Source organism: Ursus americanus, chromosome 17 (assembly GCF_024610735.1).
Source record: "Ursus americanus isolate L20-20 chromosome 17, mUrsAme1.1.p, whole genome shotgun sequence".
Lineage (NCBI taxonomy): Eukaryota > Metazoa > Chordata > Mammalia > Carnivora > Ursidae > Ursus > Ursus americanus.
The window spans coordinates 39,940,157-39,963,425 of record NC_142143.1 but is presented as its reverse complement, the minus strand read 5'-3'; the positions used below and the strand labels follow the sequence as shown (position 1 = coordinate 39,963,425).

General features: G+C 33.6%; 1 protein-coding gene across 2 annotated transcripts in view; it reads left to right on the top strand.

Annotated features, from left to right (window-relative positions):
• The window catches only part of ZDHHC17 (zDHHC palmitoyltransferase 17), an 85,675-nt gene that overhangs the window by 59,073 nt on the left and 3,333 nt on the right, over positions 1 to 23,269 (top strand). Inside the window, exons 9-16 of one of the 2 annotated variants that reach the window (XM_087868919.1) lie at positions 3,757 to 3,899; positions 5,507 to 5,609; positions 13,106 to 13,228; positions 14,299 to 14,361; positions 17,071 to 17,164; positions 18,256 to 18,339; positions 19,798 to 19,955; positions 20,881 to 20,975. In XM_087868919.1, the coding sequence (XP_087725045.1) occupies positions 3,757 to 3,899; positions 5,507 to 5,609; positions 13,106 to 13,228; positions 14,299 to 14,361; positions 17,071 to 17,164; positions 18,256 to 18,339; positions 19,798 to 19,955; positions 20,881 to 20,975 (863 nt within the window). The remainder of the gene's footprint in view (positions 1 to 3,756; positions 3,900 to 5,506; positions 5,610 to 13,105; positions 13,229 to 14,298; positions 14,362 to 17,070; positions 17,165 to 18,255; positions 18,340 to 19,797; positions 19,956 to 20,880; positions 20,976 to 23,269) is intronic. The other variant, XM_087868920.1, reaches the window with a different exon arrangement.

The following is a 23,269-nucleotide window of genomic DNA, read 5'->3' as shown; positions in this document are numbered from 1 at the left end:
TATTTATGTTGTTGATAAGGCCTCCAGTCAAAATAGTAGGCTATTAGTAGTTAAGTTTTTGGGACGTGAAAAATTATATGTAGGTTTTTGATTGCATGGGGGTTGGTACCCCTAACCCCTGTGTTATTCAGGGGTCAACTATACACTTAAAAATCTTTAACAAAATATTAACAAACAGAAATCATCATTACATAAAAGGAATTATGCACTATGACCAATTTGGGCTTATTATAAGAATGCAAGGCTCATTTAATATTCAGAATTATTCAGCGTAATTTACCATATTAACAAAGAAGAAAAATCTCATGATTATATCCATGCAGGAAAAGCATTTGATAAAGATCAGTATCCACTTATGGTAGAACTCAGAAAAATAGGAATAGAGGAGAATTTCCTGAACTTTATAAAAGACCATTTCTAAAACCTTCAACTAACATCATACTTTTATGGTGGAAGACTGAGTGATTTCCCCCTAAGGTCAAGAACAAGACAAGGATATCCTTTTTACTGTTCCTATTCAACTTAGTCCTGGAAGTTCTAGCTAGTGAAATAAAGCAAAAAAAGGAAATTAAAAGGCATATAGTTCAGAAAGGAAAAAATAATAAAAGTGTCCCTATTTGTGCTTGATATGATTGTCTATATCGCAAGGAATCTACAATATAAACTCCTAGAACTAATAAATGAGTTTAGCAAGTCACAGGATATTTTATTTTATTCCACAGACTTGCAATAAACATGTGGACACCAAAATTACTACATTATTACTTACAGTTGCTCAAAAAAATCTGAATACTTAGGTGTAAATCTAACCAGACGTGTAAAGTACTTGTATACTAAAAATTTTTTAAATGTCAGTGAAAGAAATCAAAGATGATCTAAATAAATGGAGAGACATACTGTATTCATAAAATGGAAGACTCAACATAGTAAATATGTCAATTGTGCCCGAATTGTTATACAAATTTAACGTAATTAAAATTCCAGTAAGACGTGTTTGCATAGCTAAGATTATTCTAAAATTTATATGGAAAGACAATAGATCAAGAATAGCTAAAACAATTTTGGAAAAAAAAAATCATTCTGTGCAATTTTAAGACCTGCCATGTAGCTACGGTAATCAAGACTGTGTGGTATTATTGGAGGAACAAATTCTTAGATCAGTGGAACAGAATAGAGAACCCAGCAATAGAACCAGAGGTATATGCCTACTGACTTGACAAAAGTGCAGAAGTAATTCAGTGAAGGAGAAACAGCCTTTCAACAAATGATGTTGGAACATTCGGACATGCATAAGCAAAAAAATAATAATAAATAAACCTCTACTCAAACCTCATGCTGTATAAAAAAGTTAACTCAAAATGGTTCACAGACTTAAATGTAAAACTATAAAACTTTTAGGAAAAAACCAAATCATCAGAATCTAGGGCTATACAAAGAGACTTGACATGAAAAGTATGATCCATGAAAATTGATAAATTGATAAAAATTGATCAATTAGACTTCATCAAAATGAAAAACTTTTGTCCAATGAAAGACTCTGTTAAGTAGGATGAAAAGACAAACTGCAGACTGGGAGAAAATATTTGCTAGCCATATATCCCAATAAAGGACTAGTTTGCAGAATGTATAAAGAATATTTCGCAACTCAATAGTGAAAAAAATCAAACAGCGCAGTTAGAAAAATGGATTAAAGACGAGATATTTCACAAAAAAAGATATTAAAATGGCACATAAGCACATGAAAAGCTGTTCAACATCATTAGTCATTAGGGAGATGCAAATTACTATAGAATTCTTTCAAACTTACTATATATTTGAACATTTCCATAATAAAATTCAAGAAAAAATAGATTTTTCATATCTGTAAAAGCAGCACATCACCATTACATCTTTTTTTTTTTTAAACATCTTTATGGTATCATGAATCCATATGTTAAATAACATTTTGAAAAAAAAAAACAAAAACTCCAGAAGCCCACACATAGGTATTTATCCAAGTGAAATGAACTTATGTTCACACAAAAACCTGTACACAAATGTTTATAATGGCTTTATTCACCGTCTTCAAATTTGGAAACAACCCTAAACCTTTAGCTGGAGATGAGTAAATAAACAGTGATACGTCCTATAATAGAATACTAGTCAGCATTAAAAAGGAAAAAAACGCTGATATACACAACATGAGTGAATGTCAAATGCGTTGTCTAAGTGAAAGAAGCCAGACTGCATCAGTATGATTCCATTTATAAGACATTCCAGCAAAGCAAAAAATATAGGGGTAGCGATTAGTGTTTGTTAGGAGCTGGGACTGGGAGCACAGGATATTTCAGGGCTTGATAGAACTGTTCTGTGTTTTGATTTTCATGCTGACATAACAGTGTATGTTAATCAAAACTCATAACGGTGTATGTTAATTAAAACTCAGAGAACTATGCCCCAAAGAGGGTGAATTTTACTATATGTAAATTGTATATTTTTAATAATGAAAAAAATAGTGGCTATTGCTGAGGGAGAAGAAGCATCTTAACTAAAAACAAGGCAAATTACAGATAATTTTAGAAAATACTTTTCCAATGGCATATCTGCCTTCTCTCCCACCAGTAGCCACCCTTTACCATACACTCTGTCCTCCCAGTTATAAATCATCTTCTCTAATGTCTTGATATAAAATTCATGCATACTAGAGATGAAGAAAACAGATTGGAAGGGTTAGTTATTTTACTACAGCATAAAATTAAACTCTGAAGTTATGTTTAATTATTTTTCAAGCTAAAATTAGGCACCATTCAGAAAATGAATTACAGTGGCTAAGTTGGGAAAGACGTGGCCATTTATATGAAAAAGTATTTATTTCTCACTGAAAGCCAGCAGTATAAAAGGGGCGCTAAAAAAGTGTCATATCTTAGCCTTCGGAAAGGTAAATAGGGAGGAAAGTAATATTTATTCTCTGAGCTTTGTTAGATCACAGCTGGAAGATCTTATATTGTTTTGTCACTTGAGGTGCCTCCACAGAGACTTGATAGCTGCCTGTCAGTTTGTGAGGGGCTGCTATGTAGAGGAGGCAATAGATGTTACTTTGTGTTGCTCTGAAGATGTAACTGTGATAGATGTTATAAGGAAGTAGATAGGATTTGTACTTAGAAGTAGAGACTTTGTAACAACTAGATCAGTATGAAAATGAAATGGAACTACCTCCAGAGTATTAAGCATTGTGCTTTGATATGTGTTTAGAGGCACCTAGTCTTCATTCGGTGGACTCTGGGACCCTGTAGATTGTTTGGTTTTATTTTCTATCTCATTTTAAGGTTTTAGTATACTGTTTATATGTATCATTCAGAGTGTCTTCAGGCTAAGCATCCTCACGTTTCTTTATCTGATGTAGCTCTTAGAACATTAAGTCATTCTGGTTGTTACCAGTGGCCCTGTTAATGGGCTAGTATCGTCATAAACTATTTTCTAGTTTATCCACGTGTTGGCAGGTGGTACTGCTGTCTTCTGTATCTGAATATCTAGACCCTCTCCTATAACTTATATTCTCATTTTCCACAATTTTGCTTAAGTACTTCTAAATTGTCTATTTAATGCCTGTCTATAGAAGACTGAGACTAGCACCTTGAATAGTACCTGTACGTAGTAGACATATTTGAATGAATGAATTTCACTCTCTGTTGCATGTTTTCACAAAAATAACAATGGTTCACATTCAGATTACTTGAAACATGCAAACTTTCTAACTAATTGTTTTTTTCTGTACAGGAATTTCGGCAGAAAGTAATGCTAGGAACTCCATTCCTAGTTATTTGGCTGGTTGGGTTTATAGCAGACCTAAATATTGATTCTTGGCTCATTAAAGGGCTAATGTATGGTGGTGTTTGGGCTACAGTACAATTTCTTTCAAAGTAAGTGTGTTGTTTTTAACTGTATTTTTAACTGTGCTTTAAAGGATATAATTTGGACCCTGCTGTGTAAAATTAATGTTTTGTATGTTTAGAACATTGCCTTTATGTAATATATTTCATTTTAATTTAATGTTAAAGAATTTTGGCAGATTTATATCTGAAATCTTTTAGGTTTTTTAATGTTGAAATTCTTTTTTTCTCTTTTATTTTTTCCTTTTTTATTTAAATTCAATTAGCCAACATGTAGTACATCATTAGTTCCAGATGTAGAGTTCAGTAATTCATCAGTTGCGTATAACACCCAGTGCTCATCACATCATGTGCCCTCCTTAATGCCCATCACCCAGTTACCCCATCCCCCCCCCCCCACCTCCCCTCCAGCAACCCCAGGTCAATCAGAGAAAGAAACAATCTGAAATGTTGAAATTCTACAGGTACTTTCATTGACCAAAGTCTAACATATACTTTTTAAGGCTAAAATACAATTTTAAAACATTTCAGTAGAAGTAGACTTGAGTTCATTCAATTCTAACTGTAATATACATATTGTGTATTTCTAGGTAATTACAATGCTTTAGCTTACCTTTCCATAGAAATTATATTTTCTTTGGTCATAAGCAATATGCAAGAAAGAGGTTTGATTTTAGTACTAAGGTAGAAAGAGTCTGAGCATATGCAGTAAGGCTTAGCCTTTGTATTTTCTTCTCCTTCATTTTTCTTTAAAACATTGTGATCTTTTCCTTTCTTCCTATCCTTAGATCTCATTCCTTTAAGTTGCCCATTCAGCAACCTAGGCAGTTGTCTATGATCTAGAACTTTCCACGTAATATCCATTTTTTTAGTACTTTGTTTTCATCTGAATTTCAAAAAAAAGAGTTCTGAAAATAATTCACACAGAGATGAGAATGACTGGTAATACACTAATGTGTTAACTGTCAGGAAGAGGCTTAATTTTAGGTAATAAATCTCATTTTAGTGTTTCTAGGAGCTCCAAGGGGTCCTATCAATAGGAAGGCTTCCTATTTAGCCTACATGGATAGTTGATCCTGCTTATGTTTAATAAAATTCATTAGTATATATTTTCCCCCGGTTCTAAATTCTGTACATAATGACCTTCACTTCCATTACATTGGCCAGTTCATTCTATTTGAAAAGCTATACTAAAAGCTTAACAGGAGTGTGTAGGGAAGGAGAAATAATGAAACATAAAAACTTGAGGATTGCTTTGTACTTGTTTGTCAAAATTATAATTCGTCTTTGGTGAATAATATGCTGAATGATAGAGTTACTAAATGTACTAAAGTGAATTGTTGATTTAAGAGAATAGGCGTAGACCGAAATTCTGAGGTTGAAAAGTACATAGAATAGAATTTAATCCTATTTCTTGGCAAATTAGGAGCTTCAGAATCTTGCTGACTGATTCAGCTGTGCACTCACTTGTTATTGATTACCATGAAAAATGGTCTTGGTATTTAAGCATCCTGGAGTTCTGGATTTTGGTTAAACCAGAGTTTACTATGTGGAATGTGTATAATTTTCATTTAAATAATTATTCATTTTTATAAGGAAATGTAGAGCTCAGTTTTATAAAAACTTGTATTTTGCAGATCCTTTTTTGATCATTCAATGCATAGTGCATTGCCCCTTGGAATATATTTGGCAACCAAATTCTGGATGTATGTAACGTGGTTCTTCTGGTTTTGGAATGATATCCTTTGGTTATAAAGGTCATATCTAAAGCAATTTTTGTTACTTAAATGATTGTTTTATAATAATTTAACATTAGGACTGAATTACGCGTGATTTGCTGCAGTAAAACAGTATTTCTAGGAAAATAATAAGTGTGAACCAAAGTAAATATTGTTTTAAAATGTTTCATATTTAATAGGTCACTTTTGAAAGCTGCTTTTAATGACTACATCAGTAATAATGATAGTAGCTATTATTTATTGTGTGTTTAAAGGGCATTTTCTTAAATACTTTAATACTTTGTACTTATTTTATACACACTCTATATTTTTATCTCCACATTTTATAGATGAGAAAATTTAGGCTTAAATAGGTTAAGCTGTTATCCTTGCCCAAGGCCACACAGCTAGTCTCTGATAAGGCTGGGATAGAAACACATACTAGTCTGATTCAACAACACCTGTTCAAAACCTTTCTACTGAACTGTGATTTTCATGTTTTAGTATCAAACTGTTCTCTCTAAATATTTTCTTAATATCACAACTTTTTATTTTGTTGTGGTTGGTAACAGTTTATTTTCTCTTTTGTATCATGAAAAGCATGCAGTACTGTATCTTCAAATATTTGCTGATTATTTCAGTGTAGTATGCTTTAAAAAAGTAATATATACTTTGAAATTGTAAATATGTGTGTGTGCATGTGTGTGTATCAAAGAAATAAGACCATTGTCAGTTTTTGATATTTTTATGTAGGGAAAGCTCAATCAGTAAGACAGTCTGTTTTATTAAAATAAAGGCACATGTTTCACAAATATCTGTTAATAAATCATTTTTCAAAACATTACCATAAAAAATATAAGATAGGTTTTAAATGAAATGCAGTTTTTGTTGACTAACGATTGTTCTGAACAATTTTAGTTAATACCTAGTTTCGCTTCACAGTCTTGCATGTTATAACATGTGTTCTTCTTATTGTCTTGTGTTTTTTAAACAAAAACAAAGTATTGAAAAAAATGCTTATTTTGAGACTGAGGCACAGAATTGTGGCTACACTTGTCATTCTTACGTTTTTATAGCATTATGTAATTACTTTCAGAAAGTATAGAGCTTAAAAAATATTTCCTTAGCATAAGTATCTTTTGAAATATTTCCATGTGGCAGTTTTTGCTAGCTCATTCTGCCTTGTACTAAACTTTGACATAAAAATTGTTCTTTAAACATTAGAATTGGTCTTATTGGAACATTTAGTCTAGGTAAAACAGATCTGCTTATTTTTGTTACCTCATCTATTTTAAATTTATAAAAAGCAGTGACCTCTGAAATGACATTAGTATTCCAGACATATTTTCTCATTTTGTTTCCTAAATTGGACAGTAAATTTTATATCATGAAAAAAGTTAGATTCACATCTCAAAATAATTTTAGACTGTTGCTGTTCTCTTAATCTGTTGTGCATATAAGTGGAGAGAAAAGCAGGAAAATTAGTAAATTACAAATAATGAAAACTTCATGCCAGAGAGTTTTATGGTAGTCCGACTTGAATTTTTTCCTTTTTCTTTTTTTCCTTATTTGGAGATAGAATAAAATAGCTATGCAAGTTTCCAGAGCTAAGGAGTTGAGAATGTAAGAGGTAGATTTTTAAAGGAAGGGCAGCACAATCAAGTCAATTTAACTTGCCCTATTTGAATAATTCTGCCTTTAGAATAGATTGGCATATAGTTCATTTTTTAGATGCTCTGAACAAATTGCATATATTTAATTTTTCAAATAAAAATTGTAGTATGAGAATACCAGGTTTTTATACTTGTCTGTAAAGGAAGGATGATCATAGTACTGTCTCAGAGTTCTTGAGAAGATGAATGAACTAAAACTTAGGACACACCTGACATGTAAGAAATGTTAAATAAGTGTGTGTTATTATCTTATGCATGACTTTTTGGATCATTGTGTCCACATAGGCTTTAAGTGTGCATTTACGGTTTCTTTTATTCAAATGTTTGTGTATGTGTATATGCTGCTCATGGAATGTGGAATGAAATCACAAATAACTTTAAATTCTGATTTAAAAAAAAAAAGCTTTATGTAAGTCTCTGTGTTATAAAAGAACCAGATCTCTATGCCCTATATGATTTTAGAGCTATGTTTGTTTTTCAGTATTAAACTTTGAGACCAGAGATAAGAGCTCAGGAAACTTATATAGGAAAGGAACAGAAAGAGCCCAGAATAATTTATAATGGAAGCACAAAGGATGTTAGACAGGAAAGCGTCATAAGGTTCATGATGTAAGATAACGATTAAGATAATGGAGTTAAAAATGGCAGCTCTTGTCAGGGACTCTCTCTCTTGTTGACCTCAGCCTGTTTGCTATTGATTCCACCACTTCCTCATGCAACTCATGACTACATATGTAATTAAAACTGATCAGACCAGTTGTGAAAAATAGAGTTACAGTCCATTTTCCTTATATGCGGTAATTATGTTCTATGAAGTTGCTGCAAACACTGAATTAACAAATACTAAACCTGTTGCTCCTAGGAGAAAAAGAAATGCAAGCCTCTGGTCACAACATTTTTGTCAGCCAATCAGTATATACCCTTGGTTTTATATGTGTTTCTGTATAAATATAAAATTTAATATTTATCATTGATTGAAATTGAACTCACAGCCAGCTGCATTATAACCCATGCCTGAACAAAGTATATCTGACAACACCTGTTTTCTCTGTAAGGCACATCACAGCCCTCTTGTGTTTAGGAACATTAGGTAGCACTTCAGCACTACACTAGGAGGCCATTTTAAATAGCAAAATCGCCAACAAAAAGCACAAATAGGCAAAAAGTGTGGCACAGAATCGACCATGAAAAGATACCTGTTTTTACAGTATGAGAGAGCTGGAACAAGTAGGCAGACTATTGCCTCATTCAGCTCAGCTGGCATTGCGTACAGAAGGTGCCTCATATTTTTTGCTACTTTGCATATATCCATGAATGACTGTAAAAGCACCATGAGTATTGATTTTGGGGTTACAAATAAATGTCAGCAAGTAGGCGTGAGGATCAACTGTATAAACTTTTAGTTTCTCATAATAGGATACCCAACTTAAGTGTTTTGTGGTGTAATGAATTTTGTATTGATATAAATTATTTGTCCTAACAAGTAAGTTTTTATTCTTTTCTACTGTTCATTAAATAATTATCATCTCATATATACCTTACATTTATTCAGTGCTTTTTGGTTTATAGTTCTTTCAGATCTATTGTTTGACTCGGTTCTCAGAGCAATGCTTTGAGATTAGAAAAACAAACCACATAAATCCTAATCCTGTTTTCTGACTGATGGAAACATTGAGGTTCAGAGAAGTTGTGTCTTGCCCAAAGTCACATAGATAGGTAACGATCAAGAGTCTTGCCCAACTTTTTGACCTGATAACAGTGTATCTTCAAATGTCTTATTTTATACTCTGAACATAATTTTAAGTTTTTAAACCTTCCTGAAAAGCAACATGTAGAAAGAGCTTTAAAAATACCCTTAATCATTCATAAGTAAATCGTCAGAGATAAGATCTAAAGTTTATTTGCAAGGCTGTTGGCCGTAGTACTATTTATAATAGGGAAAAAATGGAAATAACCTAAGTATCCATCCTGAATGGATAATAGTTGTTATCAATTAGCTATGTGTAGTATGGGATAAAATAGCCATTACAGTGCTTTTCTAAGACTTGATGTGGGTTTATACTTAGGATGTAATAAGTGAAAAAATATTGATAATAGGCTATTAGAAATTTTATGTCTAAAATTAGTTTTCAGTCGTGTTTTAAGTTAAATTAAGCTTAAACTAAAGATGGATATAAAGAACTTCTAGAAGCTGGGATGATTACATATATAAAAATGAAGACATTGCTAAATTATCATTTTCACCATCTTCTCCTATACATTTTCCTCTTAAGCATTTTTTCCTGCAGTTTACTGTTAGGGCTTCTTCAGTTTTTTTATGTATCTATTCTAATTTTCTTATAATATTCTCTCAGCTTTTTAAAACTGTCTTCAGGTACCCAGTCACTACTTTCTGTGAATTCTGACAGTGTTGCTGTAAATATTCTTGTATATCATTTGTGTGTGTGTGTGTGTGTGTGTGTGTATGTGTGTGTGCATGTGCGCACATGCAGGTGTTTCTGAAGTCATTAAAGATAATCTGTAATGTATTTCTTAATTCATGTATATTTGACTACTGTGTATAATGAATGATGTGCGGGGGGTGTGTGTCTGTCTTCCTTTTTGCTTATTAGGGAACTCACTGCTCCAGTATACCCTTTCCTCACTCAGTTGCAATATCAACCTTGATATTTATCAGTTTTCCAGTGCTCTATTCAGTTTATTGATCTCTTTGCTTGTGTCAGTACTATTTTATTACCATAGCTTTCTCCTTCCTTCCTTTCTTGCTTTCTAACTTCTTAATTTCCTAACTTCCTTCCTCCCTCCCTTCCTCCTAGTACAGATAACATACAATGTTATATCAGTTGTAGGTGTACAATATGATTCAATAATTCTGTATATTACACAATGCTCATCATGATGTGTACTTTTGATTCACTTCTCCTATTTCCCCCATCCTTCCCCCACCTCACCTCCCCACTAAAGCTTTAGTCTTAAATCATGATATCTAGTAGCCCAAGTTTTCCAGCTTTTTTGTTTCTCAGGAATATTTTTGCTTTCTTAGCACTTTGTTCTTCTGTTTAGATTTTTTAGAATCAGCTTTTTTAAGTTCCATGAAAAGCCTAATGCAATTTTGATTAAAATTCTATTTAAGTTGTAGAATAACTTGATGTTTAGGTCTTTGCCATTACAAAGTAACATAGAGTGATTAGCTTAAACAAAGAAATTGATTTTCTCAGAGTTTTGGATAAGGATGCCAGCATGATTATGTTCAGGTGAGGATTCTTTTCCTGGCCTACAAACAGCCACCTCCTCCCTGTGTCCTACAGAGCAGGGGGAGAGAATGAGGTTTCTTTCTTCCTCTTAAATCTTATGCAGCCACAGTCTTGTTGGATTGGGGTCCTACCCTTATGACCTCATTTAACGTTAATTACCTCCTAGAGACCCCATTTCCATCAATAGTCACATTAGAGATTAGAGCTTCATATGAATTTCAGTGGGAGAGGGGGTCGGGGGTAGGACATGATTCAGTCCACAGCAGAGGGCCAGGAGACTGATGAGAATTCTGACTTTATCTTCTCGTCTGCATTTTCCATGCTATTTATACAGTGGAGGTGGGATTAAGAACTACCCCAGGCAGCTTGCCTTACCGGGGTCGTCTTTTCTTGATTTCCAGTTGAATTTCATGGTATAGTGTGGCTTGTCCCCTTTTTGAAGTTGTTGCTCATTTTTTGCAGATAGTTGATTCATTTGGTTTGCTGTTTCTGTTTTATTTTGTTGGGTATTATGGCAAATTAGAGCTGCAGTTCACAGCAGGCATCAAAATAACATCCAAGTAGATTAAAGAGTTAAATGTAAGAAAAGATTCCATAAACATTTAAATGAAAACATTGATGACACATACTTCTTCTTTATCTAATCGAAGGACTATTTAAACATAAAAACAGAATACAAATTAAGACAATAAAATAAGGTTTCTTTTGCTTCTGAAATTGACAACTCTTTTCTTTGCTCAAAGCTGATGGAAATGTAGTAGTCAAGCAATATGTGATGTTAGTGGGATTTTAAATTGGTGTATCTTTCTGGAAATAATCTGACAATATAAAAATATACATCAAGACTTAAGTATGTTCATACCCAAAGATATTGTTCTCATAATAACTAATGACCCAGTATCTTCTGCTGAGTGCATTGGAGAGGCAGAATAGCACAGGTAGAAAGAGCCTGGATTTTAATACCTGCTCCGCCTTTAATTTACTCTGTAGCTTTGGACTATTTAGTCAACCTCTGCCTCAGGTTTGTCTTCTGTAACATGGTTAGGATAAAGTTTTTGTGCAGATTAAATGGCATATAGTTGATTAATAGGTGTTACTTGTTTTACTAATGTTCATAAAAATACTATGATCTCAGTTATTAAAAATGCAGAATACCAAATATAAAAAGAATTGTCCCTGGGTTGTGGAGGTATTGTTTTTGCCTTTATACTTTTTAGTTTTTTCTGATTTTATAAGGAAAAAAAGGTTGTTTTAAACCTTTACAAAACAACCATGCCATTTATGGAGAGTTTGTAAATTTTTGTTCTTAAATTTAAAAAATTAAACGGTGTGTGACCTATTACTAAAGCTAAGTTCAAACTACCATTTAAAGATATCTCATCTCTTTACCTTTAAATATCAAGCAAAGAACTTCTGTAAGTTCATCTGATATATAATTCTTGAATATCCTGTCCCTTTTAAATCTGTAGTCATCTCTTGAGCTGCTGCTTACCTCCCTTGCAAATTTAATCCAGCCTTTAAGAACCATGGGGCGCCTGGGTGGCACAGTGGTTAAGCGTCTGCCTTCGGCTCAGGGTTATGGGATCGAGCCACACATCAGGCTCCTCCGCTGTGAGCCTGCTTCTTCCTCTCCCACTCCCCCTGCTTGTGTTCCCTCTCTCGCTGGCTGTCTCTATCTCTGTCGAATAAATAAATAAAATCTTTAAAAAAAAAAAAAAAGAACCTGAGCTATTTACATGTTAGCACCTTTTGAAACTTATAGCGTGTAAAGGTCCTGCTCCTGAAAAATACCAGGGTTCGGTATTCTTTGCATGTACATTTACCCAGCTTTATTCTCAAGCGATTTTTAGCTGTTGATGCTTGGACCTGCATAAAATCTTGAAAATAGTATTTGAGTATTTCAGATACTTTGTGCTTCAGAAATGTGTTGTTTTAACAACATTGTTTTTCTTAGTGTTAAGTAGCTTTTGATTCCTCATTTATATTTACAAAGCCTAGTACATTTCTTATATTTTCATTAGGTAGAAATAGTAAACATAGAAACTTTGTTTAAAGCAAGTTTATGAATACTTTTCCAAAAACAGGGTCAGTTTGAATGTGTCAAAAAAGGCAATGAAAGAATTTAAAAGCAGTCTTTTAAATACCTGGGTGTGATATCTTAAATGGTAGATATATAAAGACTTTAATGCATGTAGATAAAGTAATATGTTAATAACTTTGAACATGAGAAGTCCATTTTTGATCAGAAGAAATGATCATTTAAAAATAATGTATTCACTGAATTTTTAATGCATTACTGAGTTTTTTAAAGTGTCAGAAAGCTTATCCTACATGACTTAAAGTTTGTAAAGAAATCACATTTTTACTTTCTATATTCAGTTATGAATATATTTTAGAAGTATATTTATTTTGATGTAATAACAGATAAATCAGCTTGTATTTTTTTCTTGGTAGGTGTTCTGTGTGTGTGTGTGTGTGTGTGTGTGTGTGTGTGTGTATGTGTGTGGGGTAAAATTTTACAGATTATAAATTTACCTATAATAGTAACTCATTTATCATTGCTTCTTTAGATTCCTTAACTTTAGGCACATCTCAACTTTTTATTTATCCATCTTCCATTCCTTGCCAATAGTGTTGCACTTTTCTACAATTTTGGAAAATCTTGGAAATCAGATCCAGGGATTATTAAAGCTACAGAAGAACAAAAGAAAAAGGTAGCAAGATAGAATCTAACTAGTCACATGTGTTTAACTGCCAAATTATCAGTATTTATACCAGGTATTAGAGTACAAAGAAAGAAACTATCTTTTAGAACATAAAGAAGTTTCAAACCAAATTGAGATTATGCATAGTTATTGCTCACCCTTGGTACTCCTGAATGCCTATCCTTACACTTTCATGACATTTTTAAATTTCCTGTTTCTCTCCTTTCTAAGAATTGTGATTGTTTTGAGGGATGAGTACAGCACTTTAAACATCTCTGAAAACCCTCAGCAAATAATATGAATTCAGTAAATGTTTATTAAATGACTGTGTAACTGGAAGGTCAGTAAACAGGTTGGTAGTTCAGATATTATGTTTCAGTAACATATATGTATTTATGTATCCAATAACAAATACATGTGTGTGTATATATGTATAAAATCCAGGGCATCCCTCGTCTAAAGCCCAGTTACTTTAGGAAACCAAATTTACAATCCGAAGGTGTCATATGAGTAGGGAATTAGATTAGACTGGAGGCAGTTAAACTATGTTGAGCTATTTTATCCAGTCTCCAAAAACAAATCCTGATGAATTATTACTGTCCACAATAGACTAAAACAGTAGCAAGTTGTTAGGGTCTAATCTCCCCTTTTCTAGCCTGCATAGAGATTGCTACCCTTATGTTTACAGTATTCTTCAGTCATTACTGCTAATTGGTTTGCTAGGTTTTCTTAGTCATAATCCAGTTCTAAAGATTCAGTTCTTTACTGAACTTAAGTTTATTTTCATGTCTTAGTCATCAAAACCTATACAGAGCAGTTCTTAGGGTAGGTGACTTAGTTTTATTCTCAGAGGAGTATTCCCCTAAGTTTAGAGTTACATTTTCATATACCCAAGAAATAAAATTTCTATATTCATATTATAATGAAACAGCAGAAGTAAATAAATGTTTTCTTTTGAGCAGAAAACACGTTGGTTAATTAAAAATGCACATGATGTTTATTGATTCATATTGACGGCACTGTAGTTGGTGAACATTGTTCAGTTTTGAATAAAATATATGTATATTTTTAATTCACAGACAATAGTTGAACTTGCAGAGACAGGAAGTCTGGACCTCAGTATATTCTGCAGTACCTGTTTGGTAGTATTTTTTTCTTTATTCTTCCCTCTCTCCTCTTCCCATAGCAATAGCATAGCATAGAAGGGGTGGGGAACAAGGAGAACAGTTTATTCTGCTGAGCACATTTCATGCCCTCCACACTCCCCACCCCTCAGGGCCATTCCTTTTAGACCATAGTGTAAGGAGAAAGACAGTAAAAAGATGTCTCCTCCCAATGTGCTTGTTCCGCCTGATGGTAGACCTTGACTGTACTTCAGATTCAAGGTACCATTCATTTGTATTCATCCTTAATCTGTTTTTCTTTCCTAACTCAGCAAAGAAAAAATTAAATAATAAAATATTAAAAAATCAAAGGTTTATTATGCTTCCCTAATATTGTTTTCCTAGATATTTTAAGAAAAGGTTTATTTTTATATTTAGACGTCGCAGTGGGAAAATCTGTTAGATAACTTAAGACAGCATGGCGTCTAAAATGGTTCGGTTTGAGTAGTTATCTCTTTGTCTTAGAGGATTTATGGAACTTTGAGCACTATTTTATCATTGATATTAGAAGCTGTCCTCTTCAGCCAGGTCATAAAGAAAGATATAAATGAAATTAAATAGCATTTACTTAAGTAATCAGGTATAGTAATACATTGTTTGTGTTATTATAGATCAAATTTCTATAGAATAATACTGTTTTGTGTTTTAATTATTTTCTGCTAATTTTTATAATTAGTTCTTGAGAAGAATATATCAATTGCCACAGTAGTTAAACCATGTTTTCCTACATGGAAGTGGAAATAATCCCTAAATCATACCTGAAACTAAATGTCCTTTTATACTTTTAAGTTACGCAGTATCACTGAACTAATGTCTTAACATGTAAATAACAACAAGAGAATTGACTTAGTTTGGGATTATGGAATGAGTCTTTGAAATGGAGCTCTAACTCTACAGATTCTTTAAATTGTTCCACCTAACATTCCTTGACCAAACAGTTATGATTTTGAATATTCAAAATGTATACTGCTTTACTTTTGGTAGCAGCTTTAAGGAGCTGACTAGATTCTTTTGTTTTTTCAAGCATTCTTTAAAAAGGTTTTTGTTTCTGTGCTTTACAATGGTTAATTTACAGGATTGGCACCTTAACGTTCAGAACATTTTTATAGTCTGCTGTTCTCTGGACATGTTATTCCATTCCACAAAGCCAAGTATGCATTGCTGATATGTTTGCCATGTGGCAAACAAATTCTTTATGGAATCACTCAGTATGGTTTCATTGTTAAATAAATATCTGACGGCAAGAACAAGACTTATTTTTCTCATTCTAGCATAAAACATTTATGTTTTATTATGTAAGCTGTGTACTTCTGGGTAGATAATTTGGTGTTGTAAAGAAAAGAGCATATCCTATTATAAAATGATTCAAATTGGCAGAGGTGTTTGTTGTTATATGGGTATCCTGCCCTTTGATAAATAGACAAGTCCCTAAGAAGCCACATGTAAATCAGAATTTCCTAAAAGTGAATTACTCTGTAAGTGAACTGAGGAGACTGTCATGTTTAGGAGTCTCATGTCAGTCTTTGTTTAGAATTCATTGACAAGTATTGCCCAAAGGGGAAGTATAGCTGACGGTTGGAAGTGGGGGTAAAATTTGTTTAATTCATCCTTCTTCTTTCTCCTAAATAGATGTAGATTAATATCTGTGGTGAAGAATAAGTGACCCTTTTCTTTAAAGAGTCCACAGATCATTTTAGTACATGTAAGGACTGCATAGTTAGTCTGTGCTTTTTCTTAGTGCCTCAGAATGATACATAACCTTAATGCAAACTGGTGGAAAAATGGCAGTGCTTTTATTGAAACACCAAGGAAGGCTATTACAAATTTTGTTTCTGGCATGGGTTAATAACCAGCTCTTGTCATGTATCCAGCATTAGGACTAGTAGCCCTTCGAAGATCACTAATGAGTTCTTTACTCACTTGGCTGATTCAGAGTAATATAGAATGAAACATTTCACAACACCTAAAGCAGTAAGGCATCATAAACATGAATTCTTTATTGCCTCTCAGGAGCTGAATAATGAATGTATTTTGTGTTTTTGAAGTAGTAGGGCCTAAACTAAGCATGGTGTACTTTCTTAGATGGGTCATGAAGTTCAGCAGAGGAAATGTTGTACCTTAATCTGAGATCTCAGGAGCCACTGAAAGAGAAAGATGTGTGTGCACTTACTGGTTTTTGTTAGCTTTGTTAACTTTGGGAAGACATTTTATTAATGGTTTTGAGTTTTAAAAGCTTCTTTCCTTCATTTCTAATTTGGCCTTCCTTTTACTAAAGAACAATTTCATTTTGTTCAGCAAGAACCAGTATCATGACCATTAATCACAATAACTTTTCATTTAGAAGCCTGGAGAGTGATGTTTTTATTATTCAGAAACTTGAGGGATGGGAATTAAATATAGTACCATTCATCACAACAGCAAGTTGGTCTTTCATTCTTAATTATTTTTGTGAAGTGATGGTTCTGCCCCATTCTTAGGAGTTTATATTCCACATTAGCCTTAATCCTTTTTATCTTTGTTGTTGCAGTTGAAATCTCATTAAACAAAACATAGTGGTTTTTGTTTTATTTTATGCCTTTGGGAATGTAGTTTTGTTTTCTTCATAATTGTATTTTGAGAAAATAAATATTCCGCTTCCCTTTCTTCAGTATAATGCCTTTTGTAATATTTTAAAATGCTTATTAACAGATACGGAAACCAGTGAGGTCCAAACACTGTGGTGTGTGTAACCGCTGCATAGCAAAATTTGATCATCATTGCCCATGGGTGGGTAACTGTGTAGGTAAGTTTTATTAATAATTTCTGAGTGCGTTGTTCATTTAAGTTACTCTAAGTAACTAATGAAGTACAATATTAAAGTAGATGGTAGAAACTTCATTCCTACACTCCACTATAGCTCCGCTCCCCTCTGCCCCCCAGTTAGTCTTCTGGTTGACAACAGCACCTCAGTTGTGAGAAAGAGGGGGAAATAAAATTATAAAATCAGTCTCTAGAAAAGATTGATATTTCTCTCTCAATTCTTTCTGGTGCCTATTCTTTCCTGTTTTCTTTATTGGATAATGGTGAAATTGATAAGGATGAAGACAGTATTGCTTTTTAGTTAAACTGGAAAAGTTAAGGCAGTGAAAATATTTGGAAGGATGTTGTGGACAGAAGCAGAGAGGAATGACAGACAAAAACTCTGTGTACCTCAGTGTTCAAGAATGGTGTGATCTGAGGAGGTGAACTAAGTGGTCTGAGAGACGGCCCTGGGTTTTTATGAGGTGACAATAGAGAAACGTTGCAAAGATTGCATGACTGTTGGGGAGAAGCCTTTAAAAAGTTGGATTATGAACTTTATAAAAATAAAGATAAATCAGGTTATTTTAACCCTCATAAAGCAAACAGTAGGTTAAAATTCAAAATTGTGATGCATTTGGTTCCTTGGGACTCTTGATTTCAGAATCAGTGTCATTGCAGTCATCACATCTTTGTAGTTATAAATATTCTTATTTTAAGACTTCTTTTTAAAAATATTTTTTTATTTATTAGAGAGAGCGGGAGTGAGCGAGAGAGAGCCCAAATAGGGGGTAGGGGGAGAGGGAGAAGCAGACTCCCCGCTGAGCAAGGAGCCTGATGCAGGACTCGATTCCAGGCTGGGATCATGACCTGAGCCGAAGGCAGACGCTTAACTGACTGAGCCACCCAGGCGTCCTTATTTTAAGACTTTTATTAAAACATTTATTTTCCTAAAGAACATTTTGTAAAATAAGTAATGTTTGTAATTATTGTCCAGATCGTATCATTCATGGCATTCCTTTACCCCCATCCCCAAAAGGTGCATTTCTAGTTGTTTTTCTTAGCTGAAAAAATTGCTTCTGTGTTGTTCTTTAGGTGCAGGCAACCATAGATACTTTATGGGCTACCTATTCTTCTTGCTTTTTATGATCTGCTGGATGATTTATGGTTGTATTTCTTGTGAGTACAGTTAGCTTTTTACTTTCTTAAAACAAATGTTTGTATACTTTTGCTTACCATATTAACAAAATATGATAATGACAAGTCTTTAAAAATTATGGTTTGGGGTGCACCTTACTGCAATGAAGCATAAAGAAAAGAACAGATGTAGAATATATTCAACATATAGTATAAGCAACAGAATTATCAGTTAGCTATGTTTTAATATGTGTGTCCTCTGAAAAACATGTTGGTTTAATAGGCTTTGAAATGCTTCTGGGTAAAATACACCAACATTTTTCACATCACGTGCTTGCTTTACTTTAGGAGCTTACAGATTTTGTGACTGTGATAGTTGCTCTTTAGTACCAAAAAGCTGGGAAAATGCAGTTAACTTTGCACAGAACTTGAAATATTTCAAAATGTAAGGTGTAATTATTACCTATTAGAGAATATTAAAAGGTGGTAGAAGATACTTTTTTAGGAGTAAGTTGTCATTCACTTGATCATATGGGTATAAGGGCAATGATGGGTTTTTATTGCATTGAGAGCATGATTTGAGAAGAGTTTAAATGAAGATATTAGTTACTGTGCCTCAGGGCTTGGTGGTACTTCACATAAATATGTATTAGATCCTGGCTTAAAAATAAGTTGTGGAAGGATGATTTCCTAGTCCTATTTTCAGACATATTAAGAATAATGTCTGTTATTTTTTTTTAAAGATTTTATTTATTTATTTAACAGAGACAGCCAGCGAGAGAGGGAACACAAGCAGGGGGAGTGGGAGAGGAAGAAGCAGGCTCCCAGCAGAGGAGCCTGATGTGGGGCTCGATCCCAGAATGCTGGGATCACGTCCTGAGCCGAAGGCAGACGCTTAACGACTGCACCACCCAGGCGCCCCGAATAATGTCTGTTATTGCCCTAAAAAGTCTACTTCCTCAAATACAGATTAATAGAGAGAAAGATTTGGTCAAAGATCTTAACTTAGTTTCTGGCCCAACAGACCTGAGGGAGAACATGGTCCTGCTAACAACGCTAGTTTTTTATGGCAGGAGCTCTAAAAGAAGAGATTTTTGTTTTGGAAAAAGCCCTCCCTCACCAAGGAGATCTTTTTGTGTTATACGTCCCCCCTCCCACAGACCCAAAAATATTTCACTTACATACATATCATTTTATCTTTGTTTAAAGGTAAGTTAACTATTGTATGTATGCAGTACCAATCAAAAACTGTGTATTGTTAAAGTGCAGTAGTATTTTTTTTTTAAAGATTGGTTGGTGTTTTTTCCATTTCTGTCTTTGCTGTGTTTTTTCACTAATTATACAATAATTATATACTAATTTTTCACTAATTAAGGGGTTATTTAAGAGCATAAAAATTTGCATTCAAAGTCATCGGCTAAATGTAGACATTTGGATGGTGCCTTTGTGAAGTGCTTGGATGATTACTGAGTAAATGTGAACCTTCTGTTCTCATTTTAGACTGGGGACTCCACTGTGAGACCACTTACACCAAGGATGGATTTTGGACATACATTACTCAGATTGCTACGTGTTCACCTTGGATGTTTTGGATGTTTCTGAACAGTGTTTTTCATTTCATGTGGGTGGCTGTATTACTCATGTGTCAGATGTACCAGGTACGTGCAGGTACATGATTGGTTCTTTAGTGCGCTAATAACTGAAAGCTCTGAACACTTCATTCCTTGTTAAAAGATAATGCATTCTCTTTCTAACCGGTTCTACTTTTCAAGGATTAAAATTTTCAATTTACTTTCCTTACTCTTCCTTTATTCTTTCTTTACCTTTCGCTTACTCCTTTTTTTTTTCTTTCTACCTCCCACTTTCTTCCTCCTCTCCTTCTTCTTATATTATGAACTTTGTTCTTACATTATGACTTTTCTTTTCTTGTTTTGGACATAATATTATTATTTGACAGAGAGAGCATAAGCAGGGGGGAGCGGCAGAGGGGGAGGGAGAAGCAGGCCCCCTGCTGAGCAGGGAGCGCCATGTGGGGCTCGATGCCAGGACCCTGAGATCATGGCCTGAGCTGAAGGCAGACGCTTAACCGACTGAGCCACCCAGGCGGCCCTGAATTTTCAGTACTACTTTTGTCAGAACTTATTTCTGTTGTTCCTGATTCATATATACCCAGTTGAATATAGGTGTGAGCTTAGATCGATAATGCCATTAGTTTTGTGTTTATTAGTAATGTTTTATTACCTACAAATACCAGTATTTATTCAAGAACTTTTTTTAATTAAGGATTTTTTTAAAAGCTCAATTTTTAAGGGGCTGATGGAGAGGTGGTCTGTGTTCATAGTGTCCATCTCCGCATGCACAATGCCAGATAACCTGTTTTTTAAACATTTTTCCTGTTTGACTACTTTCCACAAGAGTCAAAGTGATATCATGTAAACTAGCTTGATGATCTCCTAATGGAAAAGCAAAAACAAACTTCACCATTTTTCTCTCCATCTGGTCCTCTTGAGAGCTGATTTATTTTACATTAATAGTTACTTTATATCAGAGAGAGTTGATGGTTTGCTTTCTCTTACCTCTTAGATATCATGTTTAGGTATTACTACAAATGAAAGAATGAATGCTAGAAGATACAAGCACTTTAAAGTCACAACAACATCTATTGAAAGCCCGTTCAAGTACGTACATATTTATAAATTTAATATTTTCTTTTGCATATAACTTAGCAAATATCTAGTGAATACATCAAAGAGAAATATCATCTTTAGGTATGCCAGTAGGATATGAAACAGGGAATATTTCTTTTGCTTAGCAATATGTAAAATAGCTTATAAGTCCTGAATTCTAAGATTTCTGCCAGACATAGCATTAGGTTAGTTTACTATAACTTCATCACATTATATAAATTTGTGACACTCTTTTTTCTTAGTTGCACAATCCAAACTCTATTGACCTACTAACATTTAGTATGAACATATATTATTATACATTAACATACAGCTTTAATATTGCCATAAGTTTCTACACATTTTCATTGATAAATGAATGTATGCACAGAATTGAAATATGATTTTAAAAATACAGTCAATTGAAATTCATATTTAGCGAAATTTTCTAGACTGTAAGCAGCTACTTTTCAGTTTGAATTATTTTATTTGCCCTCTGCATGACACAAAAATTTCCATACACAGTTTTATTTTATTTTTCTTTTTTAAATTGAGGTATAATTGACATATAACATTATATTAATTTCAGATGTACAGCATAATGATTTGATAAATAAGTCTGATAACAAACATGGTCACGAATTTTTTTTTTTCTTGTGATGAGAACTTTTAAGATGTGTCTTGGCAACTTTCAAGTGTGCAACAGAGTATTACTAATAGTCACAGTGCTGTTCATTGTATCCCCATGACTTATTATTTTATAAGTTTGTACTTTTTGACTCCCTTCACCGATTTTGCACACACACCACCCTCAGCCTTTGGCAACCACCAGTCTATTCTCTGTTTCTATGAGTTTGGTTTTGTTTATTTGTTTAGATTCCATATATAAGTAAGATTGTATGGTTTTTGTCTTTATCTTTCTAATTTATTTCACTTAGGATAATGCCCTCAAAGTCCATCCCTGTTGTTACAAATGGCAAGATTTCCTTTTTTATTGCTGAATAATATTCTGTGTGTACACACACACACACACACACACACACACACACACACACACATACCTCATTTTCTTTATCCATTCATCCATCGATGGACGCTTAGGTTGTTTCCATGTCTTGGCTGTTGTAAATAATGCTGCAGTGAACATGGCGGTGCATGTATCTTTTCGAGTTAGAGTGGGTTTTTCTGTTTGTTCCTTTTTTAATTTTTTGAGCATTTGTGGGGGTTTTTTAAAATAAATACCCAGAATTGGAATTGCTGGATGATATGGTAGTGCCATCTTTAATTTTTTTGAGGATTTCGTACTGTTTTCCTAGTGGCTGCACCAATTTACCCTCCCACCAGTCGTGCACAAGGGTTCCTTTTCTCCACATCCTCACCAACACCTGTTATTTTTTGTCTTTTTGGTAATAGCTATCCTAGCAGGTGTGAGGTGCTATCTCATTGTGAGTTTGATTTGCATTTCCTTGAAGATCAGTGATATTGGGCATCTTTTCATCTATGTGTTGGCCATCTGTATATCTTCGGAAAAATGTCTATTCAGATCTTCTGCCCATTTTCTAATTGAAATTCTTTTTGAGTTGTATGAGTTCTTTGTATACTTTGGATATTAATCCCTTTTGGATATGTGATCTGCACAGATTCTTTCCCATTCAGTAGGTTGTCTTTTCATTTTGTTGATGATTTCTTTTGCTGTATGGAAGCTTTCTATTTTGATATAGTCTCACTTGTTTATTTTGCATTTGTTGCCTTTGCTTTTGGTGTTATATTAAAAATTTCACCACCAAAACCCATGTCAAGGAGCTTTACCACATGTTTTCTTCTAGCAGCTCTATGGTTTCGAATCTTGCATTCAACTCTTGAATCCATTTTGAATTAATTTTTGCATGTGGTGTAGAATAATGGTCCAGTTTCATTTTTTTGCACTTGGCTGACCAGTTTTCCCAACACCTTTTATCAAAGAGATTGTCCTATTCATATATATGTATATATATTTAAATATATAGATCTAATCTTACATTTAGTTTGATGCTGAGAAGAAATAGTTTCCTAATTATATGAAATATTTAAAACTTTTGAATTTTACTCAAGCTACTTGTCTACTACCTTCAAGCCTTTGTAATGCTATTAATTATTGCATGCTTCTGGAAAGCATACAAACTTTTAAATAAAAGCAAAAATAAAGGAGTCTGTTGGGTAGTTTTGAGAATTCTCCCATGGGTACAATTATTATATAAAGTGAAAAACTGTGACTGCTTTTCCAGAGGTGTTCTTGAAGTCCTAAAATTCCCTGAACTTATCCTTGA